This window comes from Lagenorhynchus albirostris, chromosome 2, assembly GCF_949774975.1.
Source record: "Lagenorhynchus albirostris chromosome 2, mLagAlb1.1, whole genome shotgun sequence".
Classification (NCBI taxonomy): Eukaryota; Metazoa; Chordata; class Mammalia; order Artiodactyla; family Delphinidae; genus Lagenorhynchus; species Lagenorhynchus albirostris.
Genome location: NC_083096.1, coordinates 130,062,220 through 130,085,155, shown reverse-complemented (window position 1 = coordinate 130,085,155; position 22,936 = coordinate 130,062,220). Strand labels below are relative to the sequence as shown.

Sequence of the window (22,936 nt, the reverse complement as noted above, 5' to 3'; positions counted from 1 at the left end):
AAACTTTTATGTAATTGTCTTTTATATTCACAAAAACTTAATAAAGACAGATGGTTCAGGCATTTTCTCTGTTTTACTGTTTAAGGAGACCAAGGCTCACAAAGATGAACTTACTTGTCTATGGTCTTATGGTTCATAAGCAAACAGAAAAACCTGATTTAGGTCTCAATGTTAATTTAGTGTGCTTCTTACAATAACAGTATCCCTTCCACAGTGCCCAGGATATTGCTTTGCACATTAAAATGTCTTGTAAATGTTGTTTCCTGATTGATGTTTTTTCTTTAGGACTAAAGGAATACTAAAGTCTAGCTCAGGAAACTTGAAAACATCTATCATAATTCAAAACACTTAATAATTCGTGGGGTGTGTTTGGAAAGGTTAGGGTCCGTTTCTCTCATGTGTTTATATCTGAATACTCGTGTATAGGCTAGTTAGCACAGTTTCTAAAGCAACACTTTCTCCACGTTGAATTTTTAGTTAGTATATTTATCTCTTACAGCTTTTTCCTCCAAAAGGACTGAGGTCTTTTCTGAGGGCAGTGATCATGCCTAAATATTAATACTCTCTCCCTGTCCCCAGGTTCTTTAAAAAGCGTGCAGTGGCTTGGATACGAGGCAGCAGGTGTTTATGGACAGAATGGGGGTAGCTCAAGCAAGACAGGGAATATGAGGCATGGATACCCCCCGCCCCTGCCATGAACTTCCACCCTAAAGACTTCTCATTTATACCAAGGCTTAGAACTCTTCATGGGATGAGGCAGATGAAAAAAACAAACACGAAAAAATCAGAAATAACAACTGTCTGTGTCTTGATTGCAGGCTGTTATTCTCTATGCCTTGAGTTGGGTAACCCTATAAGATAATTACAGTTATTTTTTAAAGTTAACCCATTCATTTGTAGGTTTACAGTGATAGGCAAAGTATTGCTTAAAAACTTTTCCCTAGATTTCCTTTTTTTTGTAAACAGCTTTTTTGACATATAAGAATATAAAATAAACTGTACATATTTAGTGTAAACTTATAAGTTTTGATATATGAAACCACTCATAAAGTCTTCACCATAATAAAGAAAATGAATCTATTGTCAATCACAAAATTTCTTCTTGCCCCTTTGTAATCCCACCCTCTACTCCTACCTGTGGTACCCTACCACCAGCCCCACCTCCCATCCTCCACCGTCCCCAGGCAATGACTGATCTGACCCTTTCTGTAACCAAAGGTTTCTTTGCATTTTCTAGAATTTTATATAAATGCATTCCTACAGAACTTTTGTCTTGCTTTCACATGGCATGATTATTTTGAGATTCATTAATGCTGTGTGAATCTACTGGCAGTCCATTCCTTTTCATTGCTGAGTAGCATTCCATTATATGAATATACCACAGTTCGTTTGTCTACTCACCTATTGACTGATAAATGAGTTGTTTACAGGTTTTGGCTCTTACAAAGAAAGCTGCTACAATTCTCTGTACTTGTTTGTGCACATATCTCTGTAAGGATATATGCTTTTACTTCTCCTGGATGAATACCTGGGAATGGAATATGTAAATTATATAGTAGGTGTATGTTTAACAACTTAAGAAATTGCAAAACTGTTTTCCAAAGTTGTATCATTTTACATTCCTACCAGCAGTGTATTAGAGTTCCAGTTCCTGCATACCTCTTCAATATGTGATATGATGAATCTTTTCAATTTTGACCATTCTAATATGTGGATAGTAGTATTGGGGTTTTAATTTGCATTTCCTGAATAACTAGTGATTTGGGGCTTCTTTTCACATGTTTCTTTTCATTCTATGTATTCTGTGGAGAAGTGACTATTGACATTTTGGCCTATTTTTAATTGGATTTTTTAATATTATTATTGAGTTATGAAAGTTCTTTATATCTTCTGGGTTCAAGTCCTTTATCAGAGAGATGACTGGCAAATGTATTCTCTCAGTCTGTGACTTGTCTTTTGTTATTTTTTATCTTTCACAGTGTCTTTTGAAGAACAGAAGTTTTCAATCTTGATAGAAGTCCAATTATCAATTTGTTCTTTTTCTTTTTTAACATCTTTATTGGAGTATAATTGCTTTACAGTGGTGTGTTAGTTTCTACTTTATAACAATATCAATTTGTTCTTTTATGGATCATGCTTTTGTGTTTCATCTAAGAAATTCTTATCTAAACCAAGGCCACAAAAACTTTTTCCCATATTTTCTTCTAAAAGATTCATAGCTTTAGACTTGACATTTGGATTGATGATCCATTTTGAATTAATTTTTAGGTGTGGTGGGGGGTATGGATTAAAGTTGCTTTTTGGGGTGGGGAGCATGTAGATATCCCACTGTTCCAGCACAATTTATTGAAAAGATTACTTTTTCTCCACAGAACTGCTTGTACCTTTGTAGAAAATTGATTGTACATATAGGTGCTGGTCCCTCTTCTGTTCCATTAATCTATTTTCCTATCTTTACACTCATACTCCAATGGCTGATTATCGTAGCTTATTAGCTGTAACTTCTTGTTTTATGACTTTAGTGGTGGCTTTAGGATTTAGAATATAGGTCTTTGACTTATTGTAGTCGAACTGATATTATACCTCTAGCTGCTATGACACCACTTTGTGTATAGTAGAATAACATTACAACTGTGTACTTACAGATCTCCCCCTTCCCCAAGTTTGGTACTAATGTCATACAGTTTACTTCTACCTATGTTATAAACCCAACACTACACGGTTATTATTTTTGCTTTAATCAGTCAATAAATATCTACCCTTTTAGTTAAATTTCATTTCTTTGTGTGGAACCAGACTTCTATCTACTATCATTTTCTTTTTGCCTGAAGGACTTCCTTTAGCATTTTTTATAATGCAGGTCTGATGATAATGAGTTATTTCCATTTTGGCGTGTCTGAAAAAGCCTTTATTGCATGTTTATTTTGAAAGATATTGTTACTGCATTTAGGGTTTAGGATCACAATTTTTCTTTCCTTTCAGTACTTCACTGTCTTCTTGTTTATATTATTTCTTTTTTTCTTTTTTTTTTGTGGTACGCGGGCCTCTCAACTGTTGTGGCCTCTCCTGCTGCGGAGCACAGGCTCCGGACGCGCAGGCCCAGAGGCCATGGCTCACGGGCCCAGCCGCTCTGCGGGATGTGGGATCCTCCCGGACCGGGGCACAAACCTGTGTCCCCTGCATCGGCAGGCAGACTCTCAACCACTGCGCTGCCAGCGAAGCCCATTGTTTATATTATTTCTGATAGCTAACCTGCTTTAACCCCTGTCTTTGTATCCTTGTTATAATGTATCTTTTTTCCCCAGATGCTCTTTAAGCTGAGTGTGCAGAATAGCTGCCCTCAATTTGGATGTTGTGTCCTACATTTTAAATATATCCAGTGCTTTCACATCTGTGTTAATATTTAGCTCTTCTTTTTCCATATAGGCTTGAAGTATTAGAAGAGTCACCTCTGCTCCCCCAGAAAAGCAGTTTTCAGATTGTTCAGTGCAACTGCAGTGTTCATGAATGTTGTGAATGTCATGTGCCTGTGCCAACAGTCAAAATCAATTACACCCTTCTTATGTATTTGAAAATCACATCTGGTGGAGTAATTTTTCACTCACCTCCAATGTCAGTTCAGCCCATTAATGTTGGTAAGTTGTGCATAAAAAAGATAATAGATATCAACATCAGTCATACAAACAGGTTGAAGATTGCTTACAAAATTTTTCACTAGCTTATCTTGCTTTGACCGACACTCTAAAGATGGTAAGTGTAGTTCTAGGGAGTATTAAAAGCAGCTTCTGGAATGATTTAACAGCAGTATAGATATCTCTGCAATTGTAACTTAAATTCTTTTTGAAAACAGTTTGATTTCTTTAAATCCTGGATCCATCTAATGGATATTTATTGCTTGATTATTACTTTTTCACATCTTGGATAACTATTTCTGAAAATAATTGAAAGCTTGTTATTATCTGAATTTATGCCTTCAGTAAGCATTTCTTAGAGGCTCATGCGTGTCAGCCACTGACCTAGGAGCTGGGGAGACAATGGTGAATGCCTCACAGAACAGGGGCAGACAGTAGTGGGCAGAGAGAAACAGTAAAAACATAAATAATTTGCTGTACAAATCTGACCTTAAGAAAAACTCAAATAATAGGCAAAGGCCCATATTTTCAGTGCAAAGATTCTCCAAATTTATTTGATCAACTGGAATGTATAATTACATATATTCAGTGTATTCAGTTATTCAGTGTGAATAATATAGGCAAATGTTAAACTATTTAATTTATTAACTCAGTTTCGTATGTGTATGTTAAATTATGTATTACGTATGATACATAATTTAATGGTGTTACTATTTTACATTTACATTTCCTGAAACGATTGTATACAAACAATTTTTTTTTTTTTTTTGCGATACACGGGCCTCTCACTGTTGTGGCCTCTCCCGTTGCGGAGCACAGGCTCCAGACACGCTGGCTCAGCGGCCATGGCTCACGGGCCCAGCCGCTCCGCGGCACATGGGATCCTCCCGGACCAGGGCACGAACCCGTGTCCCCTGCATCGGCAGGCGGACTCTCAACCACTGCGCCACCAGGGAAGCCCTTAAATTCTTGTTATTGTAATATTATAGACCTGTATACAAACTCTTTATATGCATCTCTGCATCATTGATTTTGACATCACTAGAGCCACTTTTCCAAGTACCTGACACACTTTCCCACACAGCTTTACCTTCACTTCTAAGTTACTGAGGAAATAGCACTTTTTGAATCTGCATATGACATCATATTTAACATTAGGACTTTAAAATAACTTGTCCTCTAGGGATATATTTGTGATCTCCACAATGTAATTACAGTGATATCCAAGGAATTCAGTCATGACGTTATACCACAGGGAAAAATACAAAATCTATAAAGTATCATCATTTTCTCTTTTTAAAACCAGTTCTATCAGGTGATTTTTAGAAATATTTAGAACCAGCATTGAATTAAATTGTTTTTAAAAGTAAAGTAGTTAAGAGAAGTTGCTGCGATAGACTTTATAAGAACCTTAAAAATGATTTTGTCTTATTTCGGATAATTTTGGGGAAAAAAATCTTTCCTCGTATTGAGATATATGTGATAATATTTTTAAAAGTGCTATGAAAGAAATAAGAGAAGTTGTGTGATGGAGAATGTCAGGTGTAGGGGCTATTATTTCAGTTATAGATGTCCTCTTTTAGAAGATAGCATTTAAGCTGAAAGAAAAGAGATAGCCATGCGAAAACAAAAGGTGCTCCAAGCAGGAAGAATAGCACTCATAAAAATTCCTGGGATGGAATGAGCTTAGAAGTTGGAAGAACGAAATACAAGACTCTTTTGCATGGAATGAATGAAGTAGGAGAATATTTAGAGATGTGGTTAGAGAGTCATCTGGGTCCAGGTCATACCATAAACCAGGGTTACAACTTTTGGATTTTATTCTAATTGCAGTGGAGGCATTTGAACCAGGAGAATGATATGATCAAGGGTGTGTGTGTGTGTGTGTGTGTGTGTGCATGTGTGCGTGTGTAAGCATGCATATGTTTAAGATTTATGCTGCATGTGAAGAAGGAAATTGATGAGGAAGGAAGGAAGAATAGTTGCAAGAGTAGAAGCAGAGGAATCAGATAGGAAGCTGTTGGAATTGTCCCATTGGCTTAGGGTTGTTGCAGTGGAGAAGTAAAGAAATGATCAGGCTTGGGATCTATTTAGGAGATGGTGCTGACTGAACGTTCTAGTGGATTGGGTATGGAGTGTGAAGGACAGAGAGGAATCAAGGATAATAGTTAGGCTTGGACCTGGGTGGTACCAGAATAGTGGTACCAGATGCTGAGATGGGGATATTAGAGAGTGTGACATATTATGGTTGAGATGCTTATTAGAAACCGAAGAGATGTTGAGTATGTAGTTGGATATATGAGCCTGGAGTTCAGGGGAAATATATATTTGGGAGTCTGTAGCATACAGATGTTTATGAGATTGTATGAGATCACATATTTAGAGTTCAGTGAGAGAAAGACTGAGGGATGATCAGAAAGAAAAGAGGAGTAAAGGAGTGTGGTGGCCTGGAAGCCAAGTGAAAAAAGTATTTCAGCTACTCACGGAACAAGCAGTAGGAATACTGCTGAGAGATGGAGTAAAATGAATCAGACAGTTGACATTGGATTTGGCAAAGTGTAGTGACCTTGGTAAGAGTAGTTTCAGTGGACTAGTGAGAAGAAAGACCTGATCAGAATAGGTTGCTCAGGAAAATGGGATGCAAAGTGGAGAAAGTGAGTATGCCAGCTCTTTGGAGGAATTCTCCTCTGAAAGAATGCTTCCTCTGAAAGAAGCAGGTAGATGAGGTCTGGGACTGAGTACATAGGGGGTCCAGGGAAAGATTTATTTTTAGATTTCTAATATGAAGACATATATGTATGCAAATAGGAAATGTAAAATAGTTTATAATTTTGTGATTTCACTTCTGTTTGGTGTCTTTGTTTTCTGTCTTATTGGTCACGAGAACTCAGTGAATTTCACCTGTTGTTTCTGGACTTTACGGTTTAGATACACCTGCTTTAAAGTAACTAAAATTTGTAATATGTCACAGAAAGTAAAAACTTCATTAATTTTGACTCAAGGAAAGAAAAAAAACTATGACTAAATTCATGAAAATATGGAATGTGTAAAGAATGTGCCATTTTTTTTCTTGAAAATAAAAGTCAGTAAATATTCCAGTGTAATGGTGATTTCTGTGTTCATGAATAATTCCTGTTAATCACAAAAATCTTGAAAGCATAGAGATGCACAAAGAAGAAAAATTATTTTATTCATTTATTATCTACTATTTTGGCATTTATTTCTATTTTAATATGTATTTACAAATATCCTTTAATTTGTAAATTTTAATAAATCAGGAATCCAACTATAGATGTTGTTTAATAAACTTTTAAAACTAACAGTATTAAACATTTTCAATATTATTCTCTAATATGATTTTTAAAGGCTGTATAGATTTCCCTTAAAGGGATGAATCATTATTTATTCAATCAATCCTTTATTGTAAGATGTTTGCATTGTTTCTACAAATGATTTAAAGGTTATATTCTATGTTTAAAGCCACACACACACAAATCTCCATGTATCAATATACACAAATGCATAGGTGTACATAAAAACACATATACACATGAACTCAGAAATTATAAACTGAGTTAAATACCCCATTAGGATAAGAAACTCCATCCCCATTTCTGGTGACAAGCCAGGGCCTGCTAATGCTGTGTTTACTGCGTGTAAACTGTGCATGGTTTGGGCTATTTGAATGGGTATATCTGGATTTGTTGTATTTTAAAAGTAATAAATATACTGAATATGCATGCATATTTACATGAATTTGCATGAATATGTGCATTGATTTTTGCATGCAAAATTTATATGCATTTTCCAAATAGTGCTCTGTAATATACTTTTTCCACTTGTCATTTGCTAAAACAGTGGGTTTTGTCAGGGGAGGATTCAAATAAGCATAGCAAAAGCTAGGTTAAATAAAGTAAGGCAGGCTTTTTTACAGCAGGAATTCACATTTATCAAAATAACATCATTTACTGATTTATAGTTTTTACCATGTAGGGAAAAGGAAATGAAGATACATGGATTGCTATAGTAAGGTACAGGAGTAGAACCAATATTTTGGATCTGTAAGTAGCCTTTGAATAAAGACACTTTAGTTGAAAGAATAGGATATGCTAAAAACTCATTTTGACTTCACTTTATGATTATCATGAAAATGACATGACTTAAAAGTGTTCTTTTTTTTTCCTTAAGTGAAGCCTGATCCACCATTAGGTTTGTGTATGAAAATCACAGATACTGGTAATTTAAAGATTTCTTGGTCCAGCCCAACCTTGGTACCATTTCAACTTCAATATCAAGTGAAATATTCAGAGAATTCTACAAAAAATATGAGAAAAGTAAGTATATTTTAGTAAATAAAATGAAAAGTTGAGAAGCAATGAAGGAAAGGTGAGACCCCCTACAAATTCCATACAGAACACTTCTGCATACCAAATGTGCATCCTGCTCCTGGAGCAGAATCAGGCATAATTTAAGGTCATACCATTGGCTTTCATTCAGGAGCAGCATAAGAAATGAGCGTATATACAGCATTTCTGCATCTTCCATAAAATGATTTTAGAAGAATTGTTTGATGTTACTCAATATGTCTTACATGTAGATCCCTGTTATATTTTGAGGAGCATGACAAATTCCTCCCAGAATTTACTGCGAGGAAAAGTTTCTTTTCCAAAAGTTTATGTATATTAGATTAATTCTCTGTGTGTCTCTCTCTCTCTTCTTCTCACCCTTCCTCTCACTCTCCTTCTCCCTCTCCCTCTCATTAACACCACACACACACACCACACACACACACACACGCACGCACAACTAATGGCTACAAGAAGTCCAGATACAGAATTATTGAATTCATAACTATAATATTTTCACCTAAAGACCTTCTCTGGTTTCTGATTTTACATGTCATCCTTATTTTTTCTTATTGCTCAATGTATTTGTTTACATGCAGTACAAACATGTATAGTGTGTCAAATCCTTTTTTCGTTCTTTCAGTAAGTATTGAGCGCCTACTACGTGCCAAGAACTCAGGATCCATTGTGTAGTAGAACAGGATGAGGGGAGCTTGGGAATGCTAGCGGGAGAGGGTGGGTTGAAATATTAATAATATTAAATATTGGTAATAATAATTAATATTTTAATTAAATAATAATATTTAATTAATATTAAATAAATATTAATAATATCAAGGAGAGCTTCCCCTTGAAAAGGTGATATTTGAGCAGGGATTTGAAGGAAATGGTGATGTAGATATCTGGGAGAATTGGAGTCTAAATAGGGAAAATAGCAATTCAGAGGCCCTAAGCTGGATGAGAAGCTGGAGGCCAGGGTGGTGAGTGAGGGCAATAGTATTAGTGGATGATCAAAGAGGGGGAGGGGAGGAGGAGGTCATAAAGAGCCTTGTGAGCCATGCAAAGACTTCGGCACTATAATTTGTGAAACTGATTGTTATCTAATTTAGAGGTAAAAATCTGTCTTTTTAGATCTGGGCTAATTTTTTAAGACTTTATATTCATAAAGAACAGAATGAGAATCCAGTGTCATGTATGGAAAAAGCAGTTGAGGCTTCTCTGGGCTTTAGCTTTCTCATCTGTAAAATGGAGATAATAGGATTTTAACTACAGGTGATCTGAAATTGTTTAATGCATTTCTGATGCTTTTCGCCATTTTTAGTCTGCGGTGCTCCACAGTCTTAATGAGCCAGGGAGTTCAATATCTTTGGAGTACATCATTGGTTGTCTCATGCAGTTAGGTCTCTTAGATATTTTGATTCACTATAGCTGATCATCAGCCTTGGGTCCTTAAAATTATTCATGCCCTCCTTCTGTGACACTTTGCTCTAGGAATGCTTATAGTTCTCTGTCCACCCCTGTGCATCATCTTCTACCATGTGTGTTACAGATGTCAGCAGAGGCTTGAAGCTTCCCACTGACTTTAGCTGTATCTCTTAAATTCTGAGAGGTCAACATTCAGTTAAATGCTGATTATCATTGTGATTTCTTTCCTTGGACTTACAGGCTATTTAAAATTTTATTGACTATTGTCAGTCAAACATTTGTTATTGGGTTATTGATCTCTTTTAAATTCCACTGTGGCCAGCTAACTACTCTGCAAGATTTTAATTCTGTGAGATTAGTTGAGACCTGCTTGTGATCAATTTTGGTAAAGGCTTCACACCGACCTGATGCTCTGATGTTTTCAAATAATATTTAACAGGCTGATGAGATTGTCTCAGCTACATCTCTGCTAGTAGACAGTGTGCTTCCTGGGTCTTCTTATGAGGTTCAGGTGAGGAGCAAGAGACTGGATGGCCCAGGAATCTGGAGTGACTGGAGCACCCCCCTTACCTTTACCACACAAGGTAGGTTTTATAAGAGTCACTTCTAGTGACAGGGGAATATGGTTCTTGAATTTGCCTTTGGCATATTATATGCATCTTAAATTTTGTGGCAGTAAACCTAAAGGAGGAACACCATATTAACTTTTAATTTAAATTTTGAACAATTTAAATTTTTAACCTGTTAATGAAAACTTGTGTGAGAGCTCCCACATTTATGTGCACCCATAGCAGTATCTTGCTGAATTACTCTTTCTTACCCAAAAGATAGAGTTAATATAATAGTTCCAAATTTACAAATTCAGAACACTACTTGTATTGACAGTTCCTGAATTTACACTTGAAAATCAGGTATATTTATTTGGCAGAGATTTTTAAGTATTAAAATTTTATTTGAGTATTACATATATAATTAAGCAATTCTTTTCACTCCAGATGCTTGCTTTTCAGAGTTTTTACTTTCAATTTTCTTTTCTTTTTTTTTTTTTGTGGTACGCGGGCCTGTCACTGTTGTGGCCTCTCCCGTTGCGGAGCACAGGCTCCGGACGCACAGGCTCAGCGGCCATGGCTCACGGGCCCAGCCGCTCCGCGGCATGTGGGATCTTCCCGGACCGGGGCATAAACCCGTGTCCCCTGCATCGGCAGGTGGACTCTCACCACTGCGCCACCAAGAAAGCCCCAGTTTTCATATTTTTAAAGGTATCTTTAACATCAGAAAAACTGCAATTTATTCACAGCTTCCTCGTGGAGTTGAGGTGCAATATTTTACATAGAGGTCCAGGAGTCTAATGGTGCTAGCCCTGGCACAAACCAGGTTGTGACTATAGGAAGACAGTTCATGGTCCTTTGACTAGTTGTCTGATCTGTCAAATGTGCAAAAATTATTCCTACTCAAACTCACTCAGGTTGATTATGGATATATGGAGATAGCAAGTACCATGTAAAACACTCAGCAGATATTCAACACATTTAACTTGTGCAATATCCAACAATATTACCATTAACAGCTAGCCTTTTACTTATTCAACACAGGTGTGTCCCTCTAGTGACTGTAGACATCCCAAACAGAAAAACCGGAAAATAAGTGAGAAGTAAATCCAGACAGTGAGCAAACGGCTGCTCCAAAGGGCAGAATTTGTTGATTTAGCAATGAGCGTAAGGTTAAGCTTACTAATTTAACAAACTTGGATAGCTCCTATGCCACAAAGTGGTACCATGCGATTATTAAGGGAAAGACAGAAACTTGCCAAATAGAAAGTAGACTAGGACACCAAGAGTGGGGAGAAAATCTTATACATTTTAGTATCTCCCAAGCACATTTCTCTATCACAGTATTGTCTACTGTAATGATGTAATGCGTATTGAATCACAAATAAAAGGTAGAAGTAGATTGATAATTCCTTATTGATTAATAATAATAATATTGACAATTATAGGGTGCCTCCTGTGTTTAGGCACTGTTCTAAGTGCTTTGCACGTACTATCATTTTATCCTTTCAACAACCCTGTGAGATAGGTACTGTTATTCCTGTTTCATAGACAAAGAAATTGAGAGTTAGATAGGGTTAAATAACTTGTAAAAGTTAATGCAGTTAGAAAGTAGCCTAATTCCAAAGTTCATGTTTGTAACCACTAGTAAAACAATTAAGTGCATAAATGTATAATTATGCAAGATTTCTGGTGGCACTAAAAATTGATTCTTAGGGCTTCCCTGGTGGCGCAGTGGTTGAGAGTCCGCCTGCCGATGCAGGGGACGCGGGTTCGTGCCCCGGTCCGGGAGGATCCCACATGCCACGGAGCTGCTGGGCCCGTGAGCCATGGCCGCAGGGCCTGTGCGTCCGGAGCCTGTGCTCCGCAGCGGGAGAGGCCACAACAGTGAGAGGCCCGCGTACCGCAAAAAAATAAATAAATAAAAAATAAAATTGATTCTTAAAGCTAGTAAGCAGTAAGCTTAATTACATAGAGCATTTTAGTGGAACACCTCATTTCCTTCATGATTCCTGGTAAATGAGGTTTTAGTGCTGCTTAGGTTTTTTAGGTTTAGGTTTGCTGAGTTACGTTGGCTGCAATGTCTGCACTTCACAGTGCTGACCACACTTGAGGTTTATTCCCTGAAAGGTGTGCAACAGCAAAGTATGTCTCCGAACTCGGGGACTTCCTGTTCTTGTGTAAAGGATTTTGAATCCTTGTCCCTTAAGTCTAGTTACCTAATATTATTAGATTCATCTCCATTGTTCACTAATAGGTGCTGTAATGGCATCCACCAAACAGAAACATTCTGTAAGATTGAGGTGTTAATTTGTTTAGAATGAATTAGCACACCCACCTTATCATTTTCAAACAGTTTGGGTTTGTTTTTTTAAAAAAAAACAGAGGTTACTTGATGTATTACTGCAGACAGAATGCTAATTCTCAGTACCTTTGTACCTACTACTTTTTATTCATTAATATATTAAAAGTGAACCTACCAAGTTCACAGTTAATGAAGCATTGACTATTCCTAGTCAAGGAATGATTATGAATTCTTTTATTTATTTTTAAATGGGGTATGAATCCCTTTATTTTCTAATTTTGTAGGTCTTATGTCTTTTTTTAAAAAAGTTAGTTTGTTTTTTTGGTCACCCGCCATGTGGGACCTTAGTTCCCCAACCAGGGATGGAACCCGTGCCCCCTGCATTAGAAGTGTGGAGTCTTAACCACTGGACCGCCAGGGAAGTTGCATCTTATGGATTCTTTTAAAATGAATTGGATAGGTTCTTTCTCTATAGCTGTTGGGAGATCTTGGGCTTGTAGAGGAAAACTCAGGACCTTCCCAGAACTTATAAAGTACAAGAATATTGCAATTTACATACTAAAAACAACTTTAGAATTGCTGAATTCTTGTAGTACCTTTATTAACTGCATTCTTGTTGCTGTGAAAGAAGAGGAGAAACAGATATTAGATAATTTCTACACTTCCTGTGCAGCTCTTATACCAGGTTAAAGAAAATATTTTGTCCTTAAAGAAAGATAGGTAATCTTCTCCAAGAATTTAAAAAAAAGCTATTTTCTGGAGCTATGATAACACATTTTAAAATAACTTATCTAAAATGTTTTGATCCATGGTTTATGTTCTTTTGAGTAATTCACTAGTATTTATCAATAGAATTTCCTTTTTTAATAAAATTTATTAATGTAGATCCTGTAAAGGTATTGATACTTGGTCATGAGAAGAAAATCATTATTGTTTCCTTATTTTACAATAAAGAAATAAATTTTTTCCTGTTTATGCTTGACTGTAGACCTACAAGATGCAAATATCTTACATGGATTATAAATATAAAGGCATTGGAGTTTAGCATGCTATTACTGAAAAGAGAAAAATAATAAAAACTAGTCAAGGTCTTTTTGGACTTGTTTTGAGGGTAATCCAAATACGTATGAAAACAGATATTCATATTCTATCAGCAGAAAATAGCTTACCTTAAATTGTACAACTGAAATACCCTGTCTTTGTAATACACTATGGCAGAAATAATTCCGTCCTATGTAAACATTCATTTATTTTTATTGTTTCTAATAAAACATAGAGACAAACTATGTTTCCAACAATAGGAGACTGAAAGAGTAGTATGGAATAGTGTATAGGCATTAACAATGATATTTTAGAAAAATACGGATTCCCCTTGTCCTCAACCACAGGGTACTGGCACTAAATAACTTAAAATGATACTACAGAACAGTATTTACAGTTTTGCCTGCTTTGTTTACTGGTGCATCATTGATTTTACATTTCCTAACAAGTTTTCTTATTTAAAGCTTATTTCTCTACCTGCTTACTTGAAATTTTCATGTGTCCAAACGAGACAGTGGCTATCACCATTTATTCTTCAGGATTTTGTTTTGTAGGGATTTGACTTAAGAACTTGCGCTAAGGTCCACTGATTCTGAAAGCAGAGTCTGATGGAAGACATACCATTGTGGAATTAGACTACATTTCATTTTCATTAATTTCCTGCCTATCAGTTAGCAAGTGACAATTACTGTCTAAAACGTATTTTATAATGCATAAGTCTCTGTGTTTAGAAAATACTGAGGACATTTATGGAGGCTCAAGTCACTTGGGAATGGGAATGCTTGGGACACTTACTAACTGTACACGAACAGGCAGCTACAGTTCTGCAGTGTCTCAGCGCACTCATTTTATTTTGGGCAGTATAATCCTGAATGCCTTGTGAATCTTTTTTACATGGTATCAATTGCTTACGTGATGTTTTCTGTCTTCATCTAACATCCTGCCTTTTTTTTCCCCATTACAGATGTCATATACTTTCCACCTAAAATTCTGACAACCGTTGGGTCTAACGTTTCTTTTCACTGCATCTATAAAAATGAAAACAAGATAGTTTCCTCAAAAAAGATTGTTTGGTGGATGAATTTAGCTGAGAAAATTCCCCAAAGCCAGTATGATGTTGTGGGTGACCATGTTAGCAAAGTTACTTTTCCTAATTTGAATGCAACCAAACCCCGAGGAAAGTTCACCTATGACGCAGTGTACTGCTGCAATGAGCATGAGTGCCACCATCGCTATGCTGAGTTATATGTGATTGGTAAGAATCCCGGGATTTTCTTCATTTTATTCCATGAGATACATTTTTATTATGGACTCTATCTTAGAGTCCCATTGAAGATGTTAAGGAAATTTTATTTTCATTAAAAATGTTTTGGTGCTTTTGCTTTATAGTAATATTTTAATGTGTTTTAAATAGATGTCAATATCAATATATCATGTGAAACTGATGGGTACTTAACTAAAATGACTTGCAGATGGTCACCCAGTGCAATCCAATCACTTGTGGGAAGCACTTTGCAGTTGAGGTATCAGAGGTATGTATATTTTTGCTGTTTTATTTTTCTGTGGATATGGTGAGATAAACATCTCCTGTAGAATATCACCATAGCAGTAGTCTTGTAGATTTATTCCCAAAAGAGGAAGGTAGAATATTCTTAATTAGGAAATTTTTAGAGGGTTAAATAAATTGGTGATTCTTGAAAAAATTCACACACAAAAAGATTGTAATTTGTTTTTGCTTCAGATTATTTTTTTCTGATGATCAGTTAATTCTCCACAGTTGCATTTTAGTTAGTAAATGAAATCCAAAAAATTAATGTCTATACATTTTAATTTGACTTGGAGAATTAGCTAGAGGAGAATATCAAGGATTATAGAAGCCTCGTATCATTTGCTGAAGATTAATGTTTTAGAAAAAGGTTGGAGGTAGTGGTACAGATATTGTAAGAGATAATATGAATGGTCTTTAGAAATAGGTAATATTATTATTATTTTTTAATTGAAATATAGTTGATTTACAATGTTCAGGTGTACAGCAAAGTGATTCAGTTATATATATATATATATATTCTTTTTCAAATTCTTTTCATTATAGGTTATTATAAGATACTGAATATAATTCTCTGTGCTATATAGTAAATCCTTGTTGTTTATCTATTATATATATAATACTGGGTATCTGTTAATCCCAAACTCCTAAATTATCCCTCCCTCCCCGCCCTTTCCCCTTTGGTAACTATAACTTTGTTTACTTAATAAGGATTAAACAATTCTAGTAAAGAGTAATTTGCGTGGCTTTTTTTTTTTTTTTACCATTCTCTGATTTGAAAAGAATTAAAGTCATCGTCTTCCTATAGTATTCTTCTCTCTACAGAGACCTTTATCTAAAATAATAACACTCTTGATTAGGACAATTTTTATAACATTCTTTAGTAGTTTTCAAGTGTGTGTACTACTCTTAAACACCCTGTCTCAGTTTGTACTGGGACTTTCAATTTGTATAGCCTGTGCTCATTTATTCTTAAAATCTAAAATTTCTGCTTGAAAAACAAATCCATTTCCTCAAATACTGTGTTCTGATTCCTATTCCTAATGCTCCCAGTCTATTCTTAAGTAATATTAGAAAAAAATGAGGCAATTTCTTTGTTTCTCACGTGGGAATCATAGCTGTCTTCATCTTACCTGATATGAGAACTTTAAAATCAATAGAATATTCATGGCATACCATTTTACTTTTGTAATCTGTCTTTACTTTCTTTTCATGGCATTTTCACATTAAAAATGGTGTTTGTGGACAACTATTCCATAAGCATTTGGACTCATTTATCTTCCTAATATTTATAGAAGAACCATGAAACTAGCTGAATGTATGTGTTCAAGTTTTTTTAACCTCTCTAAGGCCTCAATTTCCTTGTCTGTAAAATGGAATGAATAATAGGACTTGCAGGGTTTCTGTGAGAATTAATGACATTTTATTTAATTATAGTTAAGTGATATGATTTCTGCTGGTAAACATTCAATAAATGGTTATATCTGTCGTGACGATAATGATGCTAACCTTTGGATTCCAAGTGGACTATTAGTGTGCTTCTGTACAAGGTCATGGTTCTTATTTTTTATGCACAGATGACTCTTTATCCCTCTTTCTCATTTAACCCCACCCACCACACTGATTCACACACACACACACACACACACACACACACACACAAACAGTTGTAATTTTGAGGAAATAGGAAGAAAAAGGAGTCACAAAAAATGGAAAATGGAAGACAGAAAAATATAGATTTTTCATTTTCTTGTAACCTCCTTACTCTCATTCTTATAGAAACAGTAACTGCTACTTTAGCCGCTTAAATACCATATTTAAAGCAAATAATGGCAGAAGGGCTATTGCAAAGAAGAGGAGAAATGCTTTGTATTCTCTGAGGTGGAGTGTTGATTGGGATGTAGTGATAAAAAAATATTTTCTTAATTTTCTTCTCTGAGAAAATAAGTGATATACCTGACTATATGATCCATATAGAAGTCAATAATTGATATTATTTTAATTATATTGCTTTGAACTAGAAAAGATTAGGACAATGTCAAGTAAGCTACAATCTACTATCATTATGTTTTCAATTTGTTTTGTGGAATTTAAAGTGCAAGGAATTTATCTTCCTTTCCATATCAGGAATTCCCCATTACCACTTGTGATCTTTATTTTAAAAATTCGATCACTTCGGTATATTAGCGTAGCTTCCAAAGTGTTGTAAGTTCTATCTCCAATTGGATCCCTACCTCCCTGTTAGAACATTGCCATTTATTTCATTTGCATACCCACTTACTGTCTAGTGAAATATTTAAGAAGGGTTATTTTCTCTTTTCATGGAAAGATTGTGATATAGCTGAGAATTCAAAAATGCCTTTCTAATAAGAACAACTACTTTTAGATGGAGCAAAAACTGTCTATTTTAAACAACAAAGCAGAATCCTCAAATATTGCTTTCATCAGTGTTGTATATTTATTGATTATTTTTGTATCTTTTAAGGAGCAGCCTTTACTGTTCTGATGTTCCATCTATTCATCCCATATCTGAACCCAAAGATTGCCACTTGCAGAGAGATGGTTTTTATGAATGCCTATTTCAGCCAATCTTTCTATTATCCGGCTATACCATGTGGATTAGAATTAATCACTCCTTGGGTTCACTGGACTCTCCACCAACATGTGTCATTCCTGATTCCGTGGGTATGTCAAAAACTATATGTATGTCTTCATTTTTATTAGCATATTTGGATTCAGGTTGGTTCAGGGTAACTGTTGAATTTTCTGATCACACTAGATTAAAAAATTTTTTTTCTGCTTACAGTGGAATTGAAAAGACAGTTAGCCTTAGAAAGTTTTATACTTTTGGTTTTATTTTAAATCAATAATAGGAAGATTTTCAGCATATAATTTGATGAATTATATTGATTACTGGGTATAAATTTAGTAGTAATATTATTCTAAATAATGCACTATTTTATGTTTTTTTCCCAATGTACTTATGAAAACATTTGATGCTTTTAATCTAAAAGTTTAATTTGGATATTCTGACGGTTTTTGTAATCTGAGTAGTCATAGCTCAAGGCTTTAATTTGTAAGGCTGGGTAGGAAGCAGAAGGATTCACAATAACTCAAGTGAAATAAAGAGAAAATAGACAAGGATGATGACATCCATTATAACATTTTAAACATTCTTTTAAAAGGATATTTTGATTTCAAAGGAATAAGAGACCCCTTGGAAATTTTGATATGTTACTCTAAGTATCACTGTGAAATCTTTTTTTTTTTTTTTTTTTTTTTTGCGGTACGCGGGCCTCTCACTGTTGTGGCCTCTCCCGTTGCGGAGCACAGGCTCCGGATGCGCAGGCTCAGCGGCCATGGCTCATTAGGCTCAGCTGCTCCGCGGCATGTGGGATCTTCCCGGACTGGAGCCCGAACCCGTGTCCCCTGCATCGGCAGGCGGACTCTCAACCACTGCGCCACCAGGGAAGCCCCACTGTGAAATCTTTGGGAAATGATCCATTTATGATTTTGCAGCAAATGTAGAAGAGTATCTTTTGATGCTATATAATATTTTGTTGGGGAATTGTACCAGAAATTAACATTTGATCCATTGTATTTTCAAATAATTAGTACACATCTGAATTCAAATCTATATTTTGTTAAATATAGCATAAAGTTGTCATAATTAAAAAAAGTTTTTCAATATGAAGTCCCAGTTAATTGATCTGCCCTCTCACCGCCCCTTCCTATTTAGTTTGGTTCCATTTTAAATGAGTTTACTGTAAGCAATACTTCTCTGTACTAAATATCCTAAGATAGCAAGGAACTGTCCTACTTCCCTACCCTACAGACATGCACAGATATACCCTCACATATATTATACGACAACTGCAACATGGATTCAGTTCGATATCTGAACAATTTTTGATGTTATTCTTTTCAGTACTAACATAAGGCATTTAAATTGCACTTATATTGCCTACCGAGTACTAGAAAACAATGTGAAAATTCAACTTTGGAATCCAAATGCCAGCTCCACTTATTACTAGCTTTGTAAATGTGGGCTGGTCACTTAAGTGCTCTGTGACTATTTTGTCACCTATAGAATGTGGAAAGCTCCTTTTACCTCCCTAATGTGGGTATTGTGGGGATCACATAAACCATTGTACTTCAAAGCATTCTTTCTATAAACTAGATATTCATGGAATATATACATGTGATAGCCATATGATTCCGTCAAGTGCAATCACAGCTTTAATGTGTTTGGGTCTCTTGAATACTCATACTTCCTTTCCTGAAGAGGAATTATCTTTTCAAGAGATGAAATATATGTCATCTTACTGGTTGGTGAAGAACGTCTTCTTGGCATATGAGGAATTGAATAAGCATGAGATACTGTATAGTAATTAAAAAGTTTAGGTGTTTTGGTCATCAGTAGTCTAAGGAAGTATTGTTGATGAAGTCTGTAGCTTAGAGGTTCACACTGTTGTGCTTGAGCTGTGAGATGTTAGTTCCCAAATACGTTGAGTTTTCATGTTGCCTTTTATTATTTTTTAAAGCCCTTGCTGTTCTGTTCATCTTTGCCTCTATTTCTACCCTTTAAAAAGCTTATTTTCCTCAGATTGTAGAGAACCAAGGCTTTACTCTGGAAGACTTCCTCTGACCTTGACCTAGAAATACCTAACAACAGACAGTAGAAGATTTTGAAAATCACACATGTGGAAATGAATGTGGTGTATAGTTTTTTGCTTTTAATGAAAGCTCTATATAGAACAGAGTTTGCTACTGATATTCCTCATATGATCAGTATGGTATCTTTTGCATGCAGAGCCAATGGTTCCATTTCTAATTGGGTCTTACAGTTAACGTGCAGAGTGACCTGGACGATGCATTGATCTTTTTTCAATCAACCTCTCTATTTTCAAAATAGAGATAATCCCTTTCTTATGTATCACATAAAGTTGTAGGCGATCAAATGAGATAATGAAGGAGAAGGTTTTGAGAAAGAGATGTTACTTTACAAATAGAAGATATGGAATATTATAACATCATAATAACATTTTAAAAGTATTGTTACTGTTTAAATTACTGTTATATAATACTTAAAAAAAATTTTCTAGTGAAACCACTGCCTCCATCTAGTGTGAAAGCAGAAATTACTGTAAAAATCGGATTATTGAAAATATCTTGGGAGAAGCCAGTCTTTCCAGAGAATAATCTTCAGTTCCAGATTCGCTATGGTTTAAGTGGAAAAAAAGTACAATGGAAGGTACCTTTTACCTGGAAATTTCTTCAGCTTGCCTCACTAAATATTATTTCTTATAACTGTTTAAGAATTTTATTGCATAAGGTTTATTTTATTGGCATAAAAGTACATCCTCCTGTATTCCATAGCTCTTTTTATTAAATAGATCTAATTCTAACCCTTTTAAGAAATGAACTTTCCTGCTATTTATCATTTCCCAAAATGTGTTTTATAGTACATTGGTCCCATACAATGTTTCTTGAAGAAAGATCACATGGCTTAATAAAGTTTAAGAAACCCTGAATCACCATATGTCCCTAGTGTAGAATCATGGTATATTACATATTAAAGGTTTAGAGAAGTCCTGAATTTAAGAAACATTTGTAACTTTATTTCATCCTATGTTTCTCAAACTCATTTTACCAAGGAATCTTTTTCCCTTTAACAATGTTCTTTAGTACACACATGTTCAGTGGGACACATTTTGGAAGAAGCTGCTTTATCAAACAACCAGAATCACACCCATAGTGGCAAGTGTGCATATGATGCCTTCCTGTGTCAGTTTTCTGATGGCAGCCTGCAAAGACCTAGAAATAGCAGGAACCCTAGAATAGAATTAGATCACAGTGAGTTCAGCTGTAATAAATGTGACAGTTTACTTGCTTATTGAGGAGACTGAATATCAGAGATTCTCTGCAGCAGGTCCTATCTAACCACTAGGTTAAAATTCTTAAAAGTCTTTGTGTATGGAGGATTAGTGGACAGAGATTAGTAATAGGGTAAAAGAGTGATTGGGAAGTGAGGTTGCAAGTGGGCCAGTCCAAATCTTGTCACGAGATGGAAATGACAAGATGACTGAGGCAATCCTTAACTTGAAGGAGCTCATGATTCAAGCCTAATAAGAGTATTTATAAAGCCAGAAAACACAGTCAGTTCTCTCTTAATTTTGGAATAGTGTTAGGGTTTAAAATAAAATGCGCTTCAGGGCCCTTTAGCTACATATGTGTTAGTAATGATCAATCTAATAGTTTGACTTATTTTATAGGTATTTGAGGTGTATGATGCAAAATTAAAATCTGCCAGTTTCCCGGTGCCAGACCTGTGTGCAGTCTATGCTGTCCAGGTGCGCTGTAAGAGGCTGGATGGACTGGGATATTGGAGTAATTGGAGTACTCCAGCCTACACAACTGTCACGGATATAAAAGGTTTGCAAAGATTTTGTGAACGTGTCTTAAAAATGCACAAGTATGTGGTTCCAATGTGACTGAAAAGTAATCCTTCCAAGAACACATATACAACTTGGGCTCCTTGTTATTTTGCAGTTCCTATCAGAGGACCTGAATTTTGGAGAATAATTAATGAAGACAACACTAAAAAAGAGAGAAATGTCACTTTGCTTTGGAAGGTATTCCTGACTTTTATGTTATTCTTAAATTTTACTTCTATACTCTTGAAAGATTTGTTTCATTGTAAAAAAGACTTCATTGTAAAAAAGACTTACTTAATAATTCTATCATTTTTAGTCTCTGCAATCCCAAGTTTATTTCAATTTGGAGAAGTGATTACAGAGAGCCAAGGTGTAGAATGGAGGGAGCACTGGCCTGGAGTTTGGAGACTTTAATTCTATTCTTGGCTTGACATAGTATAGTTACTCAGTGCTATTTTGACAAGGTCACTTAGACCCTTCAACCTCAGTTTCCTCATCTGTGTCAACATAAGATTGGACTGGATGATATCTAGTGTTCCTTCAAGTCCAAAAATTCCATTTGTATTTAATTCTAAACAGAGTCAACGTGGCCTTCCCTACATATCTCAAGGGCATTTAGATTATTCTTTTTTTTTTTTTTTTTGCGGTACACGGGCCTCTCACTGTTGTGGACTCTCCCGTTGCGGAGCACAGGCTCCGGACGCGCAGGCTCAGCGGCCACGGCTCACGGGCCCAGCTGCTCCGCGGCATGTGGGATCCTCCCGGACCGGGGCACGAACCCGTGTCCCCTGCATCGGCAGGCGGACTCTCAACCACTGCGCCACCAGGGAAGCCCGATTATTCTTTTTGTATGATGGCAAATACACAATGGATATTTCCAAAAACAATGAGTATACAGCTTAGAAATTTTCAAAGCGTTCTCTCCCACAAATGAATTGATTTCTATCCCAAGTGAATGTATTTTTTTTTGGTCCGAATTTTAGGGAGACACAAACATTCAATCCATAGCAAACATCATTTGTCATTAGGGAAATACATATTAGAACAACAATGAGATACCACTACACACTTATTAGAATGGTTAAAATCCAAAAAAACTGACAATAAATTGCTGGCTAGCATGCAAAGCAACAGGAACTTTTATTCTCTGCTGGTGGGAATGGAAAATGGTATAGCCACTTTTGAATATAGTTTGGTAGCTTCTTACAAAAAACTTTGGTACTTTCATACAATGGAATATTATTCAGCGATAAAAAGAACCTGCTCTAAAGCCACAAAAAGATATGGATGACTGTTAAATGAATGTTGTTAAGAGCTAGAAGGCTGCCTAAAGGGCTACATTATGATTCCATTTACAGGACATTCAAGAAAAGGCATAATTGTAGAGATGGCAAAAAGATCAATGGTTTCCAGGGGTTTGGTTGATGGGGAAAGGTTTGAATGGGTGAAGAACAGGGGATTTTTTATGATGGTGAAACTATTCTGTATAATATTGTCCTGGTGAGTACATAGCATTATGCATTTGCCAAAACTCATAAAACCTTATACCACAAAGAAAACACCTTAGTGTATACAAATTAAAGATAAATCGTTAGGAGGTTGGAGAATCCCAGGATGGAATCCAGACTGCAGTAAGAGAAACTAACTGTATTACAA

General features: G+C 35.7%; 1 protein-coding gene across 2 annotated transcripts in view; it reads left to right on the top strand.

Moving 5' to 3' along the window:
- Positions 1 to 22,936, top strand: part of LEPR (leptin receptor) — a 75,240-nt gene that overhangs the window by 18,897 nt on the left and 33,407 nt on the right. For both annotated transcript variants that reach the window (XM_060142548.1, XM_060142549.1), the window contains 9 exons: positions 3,427 to 3,635; positions 7,821 to 7,966; positions 9,843 to 9,987; positions 14,262 to 14,552; positions 14,712 to 14,829; positions 17,329 to 17,528; positions 19,949 to 20,097; positions 21,119 to 21,278; positions 21,396 to 21,478. In XM_060142548.1, the coding sequence (XP_059998531.1) occupies positions 3,427 to 3,635; positions 7,821 to 7,966; positions 9,843 to 9,987; positions 14,262 to 14,552; positions 14,712 to 14,829; positions 17,329 to 17,528; positions 19,949 to 20,097; positions 21,119 to 21,278; positions 21,396 to 21,478 (1,501 nt within the window). The remainder of the gene's footprint in view (positions 1 to 3,426; positions 3,636 to 7,820; positions 7,967 to 9,842; positions 9,988 to 14,261; positions 14,553 to 14,711; positions 14,830 to 17,328; positions 17,529 to 19,948; positions 20,098 to 21,118; positions 21,279 to 21,395; positions 21,479 to 22,936) is intronic.